Source organism: Medicago sativa, chromosome 3, assembly GCF_051527215.1.
Source record: "Medicago sativa cultivar Bolivia chromosome 3, Bolivia_mono, whole genome shotgun sequence".
NCBI lineage: Eukaryota > Viridiplantae > Streptophyta > Magnoliopsida > Fabales > Fabaceae > Medicago > Medicago sativa.
Window position 1 is genome coordinate 27,144,326 of NC_140751.1, and position 8,506 is coordinate 27,152,831.

At 32.5% G+C, this 8,506-nt stretch overlaps 1 protein-coding gene across 1 annotated transcript; it reads right to left on the reverse strand.

The window, feature by feature from the left end:
• Positions 1 to 5,703: 5,703 nt before the first annotated feature.
• Positions 5,704 to 8,024, reverse strand: LOC146936818 (putative F-box protein At3g21120). Its single transcript, XM_085751422.1, has 2 exons — positions 7,869 to 8,024; positions 5,704 to 7,261 (listed from the first exon to the last, which is right to left on the reverse strand). Exon 2 carries the CDS (start codon positions 7,259 to 7,261, stop codon positions 5,912 to 5,914), a length of 1,350 nt encoding a protein of 449 aa, XP_085607548.1. The 5' UTR covers positions 7,869 to 8,024; the 3' UTR covers positions 5,704 to 5,911.
• Positions 8,025 to 8,506: the final 482 nt, after the last annotated feature.

Consider the following 8,506-nt stretch of genomic DNA (forward strand, 5'->3'; position numbering starts at 1 on the left):
TGTGATTTGGTTTGCACGTAATCAAAGTAGATTCAACAACAAAAAAATTCATTGGAGAACCTCTATAGCAAATCTTATATCAAGTACATCCCTTTTTGGTAATAATACTCTTGGTACTTCCAATTCCAATTTGTATGATTTTGCTTTCATAAAAAAATTCAATATTAATTTGCATCCCCCTAGAGCTCCTCAGATCATAGAAGTAATATGGCATCCGCCTATTTCAAATTGGTTTAAATGCAATTCTGATGGGTCCTCCAATTCAAATACTTCTGGATGTGGTGGAATTTTTAGAAACCATAACTCAGACTTCCTTCTTTGTTTTGCTGAAAACACCGGCAAAGAAGACGCGTATTTTGCAGAGATTTCTGGCGCTTTGAGAGCAATAGAGTTGGCCAAACAATTCAGCTGGAACAATCTTTGGCTTGAGCTTCATTCTATGCTAGTTGTAAATGCTTTCAAGAACAAAGCACTAGTTCCTTGGAGGCTAAAAAATAGATGGGAGAATTGCATGATCACTGTCAGCAATATGAATTTTATTATCTCACACATCTATAGGGAAGGTAACCAATGCGTGGACCACTTGGCTAACTTAGGTTTATCTTGTAATGTTCCTTCCATTTGGATGCAAATTCCTAATAGCCTCACTTCTTTTTTTTGTACAAAACAAGTTAGGAATACCTAACTTTAGGTTTATTACTCATTAAGGAGGTTTGGTTTGGCCCCCCTCTTTTCCTTTGTATTTTGTTCTCTATCTAATATACTTTTGGTAGTCTAGCACTTTTCTAGCTACCCCTTTTTGGTTTAAAAATAAATAAAAAAATTTGTGCCTTATGTTCTTTTTTTCTCAAGCATTGTGTTTGTAATTTAAGAGACAAAAATAGAACCTAAAAACGTTAAGGGTCAAATTTTTAACATTTACTAGTTAAGGGACAAAAATAAAACGATAAAAATTTAAGGGACTAAAGTGAAACTGAAAATAACTTCAAAAATCAAAACTAAGGAATGTCGTCTATTTTGAGCATATAGATTGGATATTCAGATTTTTTTTTTCATTTGTACGTAATGAATTGTGAATCATGCTAAAATTGATTGATTGATTGATGATTTTTCTATTTTTTTTAATTTATGTATAGGTATATTTTAACGCACAATGTTTTTTTTGGTGTTGGTCAAGGTTTGAACTCCAAACTATGCATATATTATGCATTGTCCCTAGCAATTGAGCTAAGATCATGAGGACATTTTAACGCACAATGTAAAGGTATTTGATCATTATTAGCAACAAAAAAAAAAAAAGGTAATTTATCATTGAGAAATATCATATACCACGAACGCTTTAAAAACGAACAATCAAGAATGACACTACCATCGCCGTTTTTTTCGCCAAAATCACTTTTTATTTTTAATATTGAAATGATATTTATCATAACCAAGTTAGAAAGGTTCGTGATTCCGTGAAACTTCTTGTCGTGGTAAATAGCACTCGGATTTTGAATGAATATAAGGATATTAATATTTTTATACATGTAGTATTTTAACTAAATAATTTATTTTATTCACAACGAACCGAATAACGTATCGACTATGTATACCCCCTATCGAACCCAATTCTTTGAGAGTGGCGTACCGCAGACCCGAACCCGTACCACGTACCAAGGCGAATTTGCGAACCAGGTGACTATGATCCAGAGTTCTCTGGTCCTTCATCTAACCATTAGTATTGATTATTTAGATTATAATTTAACTATATAATTTGCATCTAGAATATTCTGGTCCTTATTAATTACTACTGCTTAACTTTTATATTCATACAGAGATCTCTGTCCTTTTATTTATTGCTCAATTATTTATATCAATATTATCCACGGTTCTCCGGTCCTTCTTGGGAAGTTACTACTATTCACAACAACATTGCCTTTGAATGAATAATCAATTTGCAATTATCCATATTTCATATTCCCAATTTCGAGAACCCTTACACATCGGTGGTATTCTGATTAGTGTTATTCCCTCACAAAGAGATTGAAGATATAACCATATTGACAGCAGTTTTCCGATGTATCAGTTTATTTTGAAATCTTTTTTTTTGGTTCAAGCATGCCAAATAGAATTCAGCTAATTAATTATGGCAGCTTTGATCGTTGTTATCAAAAACCCGACTTAATTCCCAAAATCCTGGTTTTTGCGACTTTGTGTAGCTTCAACGACTCAAGTCCATAGCAAAGTCCCAAAAACAGACAAAATCCTATCAAAATCGCATAAAATCGTGAAATCCATTCAAAATCGCAGGATTTTGATGGATTTTGAAGGATTTTGTTCATTTTTTGATAAGGGTTAATTTTTGACCCAGTTCGTAAATTGACCTGATTTGAATCCATGACCCGTTCTATAAATACCCAAAAGGCTAAAAAATTTCATTCTTTCACTTCCCCCACATTTATGTATATGTATTTTGTGGACTTTGAACTTTAGTCATTTATGACTATATGCAATTTATAACATATATTTAACATTATTTTTATTTTGGTACAATCCTCGATTTTGATTGCGATTTTACGAGTCCCGACTTTGCTATCCTACATCGATTCTACAAAAGTCCTTGAGTAAAAAATCCTTCGATTTTGATTGCGATTTTACGAGTCCCGATTTTGCTACTCCCTTTCGACTTGAAGTAAAGTCTCGATTTTGATAACCTTGTTTGATCACTATTTCACACTGAGTGGACCAGTTTCTTTCACAAAGGTTCCAAATATCCTTCATAGAGGAAAACTGAATTATGATGTTTAGAATTGAAGCAAGCCACCTCCATTCCATATATTCACTGCATAGGAACATTCAAAAAACAAGTGAAATGAGGATTCTGAGTGAGAGCCACGGAGTGAGTACATAGACGGAGAATTGCAGCCTCTGGTCATCAAAGATTCATCTGCTGGCATTTTGTTATGCATCAGCCTCCAAAACGTCATTGATTTAGAGGCCACAAATTGATTTGGCCCAAACCAAATTGCTGAGAGTGATTAGCCTTGAAAAGAAATACTTCCTTGAAGGTTAGATTTCCAAAGTTCCCAAACTTCCAAACCTGTTTGATCCTTATCACCATAAATGGGGATTGTAACATGCTGTACAAGATTGGTAATAGCAGGAAATCTCTGAGTTACAATATCAGGAATCGGCCATGAGTGATTCATGGTAAAATCGCTTACTTTAGAAGTAAGCAAACAAGATAGTGTTGGTGGAATCTGTAGAGAGTCACAATGAGGAGGGTCACACCACTCATCAGTCCAGAAATCAATGCCCCCACCTGTCAACAAGAATCATCGAGAATGACAGAAAATTCATTTTTAAATTTTAACAGAGCTCCAAATAGAATAAGAGATGTGGTGGGAAATGGCTCTTTTGCTTCTCGGAAATCTAGATTTTATTTGTTGAAAAATATGAGAATATTGTATGAGAGATGATGGTTCCATCACCTTTTGTAATTCTGTTTAATTTTCAATAATACAGATGGATGCTATTAATTTCAATAATGAATTTTTTGTTTGTCTTCTTTTATTTTTCTTTCACAGTTTGTTTGTCTTCTCTTACTGCATATGTAATTTTTATTGAAATATAAACAAAATAGGTCCAGAAAATTATATGTTTTTGTCTAAATTTTAGGCCAAATACATTTGACTTTCTAGATCATTTTCCAATATGTGTTATTTTGTTACGAAGGGAGTATAGAATATAGATCATTCCATTGCATAAGTAGAAGAGAGCGAAATGAATGAATGAAAGATTATTGTGGTTCGAATTTCACCGTAATCGTTATTAAAGAATACAATGTAAAACGAATGAAAGATTATGGGCACAAAAATATTATGTGATGCTTAAAAAAGTCAAAAGTTTAAAATACTTCCTCTCCTCCTTTCCGAAAATTCAAACAAAATGGACCCTTACAGTTACCAAATCTCAAAGGGTAAAGAATCCATTTTCTTTGAGTCAAAAAATAGAATTCATTTCGTGTACTTTTTGTTGGAACAAAATAAGTATAAACAATGCCTCTTAAGGAAAACTAGCTTGACAAACAAGTAAGGCAGTTCACACCATGGAACATATTTTCAAAACTTGAAACAAACATGAGAATGTTGCATTTCCAATCTCACATTCTTGGGAATCATATTACAAACCTTGAAACAAACACACCCAAAATGTAATATTCCATCATTAGGATCATTCTTTGTTTTGTTAAAGATCTTGCTAACGAGTGTCCTAAGAATACTTTTTAAAGATTTTAAATAAAAAAGTTATCCCAATACATACGTTTATTTAAAAAGTTAAACATTTCAATTTACAATATATTAAATACACACATTTTCATGAAATCTAAGATTCTTTGTCATCAAACTAACAATTATGTTGCGATACAGAAAGCAACTATCCCATAAATATATATGATCACAACTTGACAAGTAGATAATCTACTGATTTGATCTTTTCAGACTCTTCCTAGCTAATGCTGCGAGCAACAACTTCTAAACACGTGGATTCACAAAAGCATATCATAACCTAATGCTAAAGCAATATAGTAATATCTATCCACTAAATATTTCAATTTTTTATCTTAAAAATGCATACCAGTATGCTTAGGTTAATTCTCAATTCAGTCTAGAACTATTAAGCCCCTGATTTGGTGATCTAACTACATCCTTAAAAAGTGAGAATCAGAATCCATACGCTAAGAATATTCCACAGAAATGTAAAATTAGCAGTTTAAGCCACTGCCTGAAAATATGATTATACGAAGTTAAGTGCATTGGGGTGAAAGCAAGCGAGAGTGGCAACCATTTCTTGCTGGTGTGATTTTTTAATCAATTTTCGAGTAACAAAATATAAAACTTGTCAAAAAGTAAAGAAAAAAATTGCTTTCTGGAGAAGGTGATAAATAAGAAATTAAACGACGCATAATACGATGGGTAAGGACGTCAACACTGGATTCTAAGTGTAAGATACCAAATGTTCAAATGCACTATGAAGTATTTCTCAAGTCAACAACTCGTTCATGGATTTCATTAGAGTTATATTTTTGAGAGAGAACAAAAGGGACAATGAAGAAGATATAAAGGAAGTTGATTAACCAAAAAGCACTCCCTCTTATGAGAAGAGCTGAGTTCCTTTATTGGCTGGCAATGAGTGTAACCTATTATGTTCAAAACCAAAGAAGCTATCTAAGGAGTGAATGAGAGTCTAATAAAGATTTAAGTTAATTGTGTATTTCGTTTACCAAATTGATTTTAGCAACTGCATTGAAACTAGTATAATAAATAGCCTTTGTAATTTTCAAATCATTGAGACAAAAATACAAAATTAGACTAAATGTTCTCTCACTCTCTGCAACTTTTCTCTCAAAAATAATACAAAATTACACCAAGTAGCATATTTGCATGCATACAAAGCAAATAAACGATTTATTTTAACAAAACATCTCAGTTAAGAAAATGCTAAACAGAAAAGCTCCACTTAATTATAAACTATTGTTATTTGACATTAAATACTTGTACACAATTTTCTGTACATTTGAAATTCAACCTTTTGTTATTCGGTTTTATTAGCTAATTTGGAACATAAAAGAAAAAAAACTTAAGTACAAAGTTAAGCATAGTTGCATAGATATTTCGAGTAGAATGTAATGAAGTTCAGATGAAGATATGCAAAAGATCATTCTAACATAAAATTGGAGGTGATAAGTATATACAAAAGATCATTCTAACAATTGAAATTGAAACATATAACCATATAAGTTTTCAGATAGAGTGACTGAGAGTAAACCTTCAAAATAAAATTGATAAAGCAAAATTCTTAATATCGAAGATATGGGCATTTGACAAGCCACCATTTTGTGTACTGGGCTAAATCCTAATAGACATAATCATATATATTGTGGGTGAAAACAAGAAGAAAAGTTTGTATATATTCCTCCAATTGGAAGAAGGCTTTCTTTGTGGAATAATATCTTGCAATAGAATCTTTCTGTTGTGACACCAATCTCATCGATCATCCCGGTACTTAAATCAAACCAAGCTAGTTCACCGTCTTTTTTTCTGAAGAGTATATTGCTCTTCTTCCCAGCTCCAATAAGATGATCGAGGCAAGGTAAGGGACCAACAACGAAGTGCTTAGTCCATGATTCCTTTACACCGAGTTCACCCAAAACTGAAACGTAAATTGTTGATGTCTCTGTATAATGTAACATAAAAGCAACAGATCCGTTTAATAACATCAAGTGTCTCTGGACCAAGTTAAAATCCAAACTGTCATCTACATAAGAGGGTATGGGTGTTGTAATAAAAGATTCCTTGCAGAAGTCAAACGACACCAAATACGTATTTGTTTCTGTTTTATCCCACCAATGAGACACTCCATTCAAGTACACTCGTTTACGAATCGAAAAAGAAGGAGTCATGTCGACATTAATTTTCTTCCAAGAGTTACTGTGTAGGCTATAGATCTCCCAAAATTGATCAGATGGCACACGATTAGGGTTAAATTTTGGAGAATATTTTGTGTAGCCAATCATCTTATAATCATCTTTAACATGATCATAACCGATTTGATAATGATCGGTCGAAACATACCAAGAAGGATTATTCTCAGGCAAAGGAATGAGTTTGAATTCGTTGGTAGTTGGATTCCACAATACAACTCTCGTTTCGCCGTAGAATTCAGCTTTTAGACAAAGAATACCATTAAAACTAAGGGGATGTAAAATTTCAAAACCATTATCATCCTCTTGAAATGGTCCGTCGTCGTCATCATCCTCCTCATCTGGATGAACATGTGGAACAAACCATCCTGGTACCAGTGGTCTTCTCAAAACTATAGGACGGACACACTGTTCCTTTTGAAGTCGATAGACATCCTCGGTCAAAGCCTTTGGCCAATCTAATTTGACTCTATTCTCAAACCTCTCACCAGAAAGAGAATACAAATAATAATAAATTTGGCGTATCTCTTGTGGGTCATCATCTTCTCTAAGATGTAGGAGAAGAGATGTATCATCATAATAAGAACATGGTCTTGTTAAAAGATAGTTGTGGTACATAGTCATGAAACAAGGGTTGTCAAATAAGAGGGACCAAGGTTTACGTACACATTCAAAACGCTTCAAAGATTTAAAAGGAAGTTTAGAGAGAATAGAGAAGACAATATCATCTGGTATATGATTGCTGCTAACCTGAACAACATTTGACGATGCGGTCAGAAGCGATGACATCTCCATCTGAAACAAAAGAAAGAAGAGAAAAGGGTTTGAGAAAGCGATGACACCTGCTACCACGTATGTTTCCTTATATATAATAATAATAATAATAATATCTTTTTTTTTTGTTACAATATATATAATAATAATATAATTCGACTGATTTTATTTTTATATACACCCAACACTATATTATTTATATAAATAAAAATCATATCATCTTTTGTCAAAATAAAATAAAATCATATCATGTGACTGTATATTTGAGCTAATATTATTATACCAATATTTTTTTTTGGAAGGAAATAATATAATAACATCAATAATTTTTTTTTTGAAATAATCAATAAATATTAAATACACTACTCATCTTTTTTTTTTAGGGATACTCATCTTTTTTTTTTTTACAAAAGCAAAGTTAACTATTATCTTTAATCAACAAATGTTCAATGCAAGAAGGATAATAATAAAAAAATACGGCGACTAGCCCAATAACAGACCGCCTTAGTTAAAGTATGAGCAATCATGTTCGTTTGTCTCTTGACAAACTTCACCTCGAAGTTTGAATGTAAAGATAACTTGATAAATAATACTAGAAACAATAGCATAGATTCTGAATGACCATGACCTGGAGACGATAGAGCTTGCACTACAGTAGCTGAGTCGGACTCGAAGACAACCCGGTCCCATCCGTTAACAGCTGAGTCGGACTCGAAGACAACCCGGTCCCATCCGTTAACATCAGCAAAGTGAATGGAATCGAGTAAGGTTACTGCCTCCCCCTCCAAAACTGTCATATTTGCAGAGGGAGGATACTCATATTATTTATAGAATTTTAACTCTTCATGAAATCATTATCATATTACCTCAACAAAAAAAAAAAAATTAAATCATCATTATATGTAACAAAATTTTATTTAAATTTGAAGATAAGAAACAAACTTTGTTTTTTTTTTTTTAATAAAAAACAAAACAGACTTTGTTTAAACAAAAAGAAACTTTAGTTTTCTAAATATGCAGCATTAATTAGTTTGATTGAAAAAGATAAGAGTAATTAACAAAGGGTATGATTGACAAAAGGAATGGAGAGAGTATTAAACTCTACCCGTCATATAATTTCATCCAACTCTTCATCAAACACATAACAGAAATACAAACTAGCTAGCACTTCTCACATTCAAGAAGAATGTGAGAAAGATAAAGGAAAGTTCTAGAAAGGAGACCGGCCAAACCCACAGAAAAATAGACTTGACAAAAGATCTAACA

What these genes read in the sequence shown, in the direction of transcription:
- LOC146936818 (XM_085751422.1), bottom strand. Translation starts at nt 7,261, where the DNA reads ATGGAGATGTCATCGCTTCTGACCGCATCGTCAAATGTTGTTCAGGTT.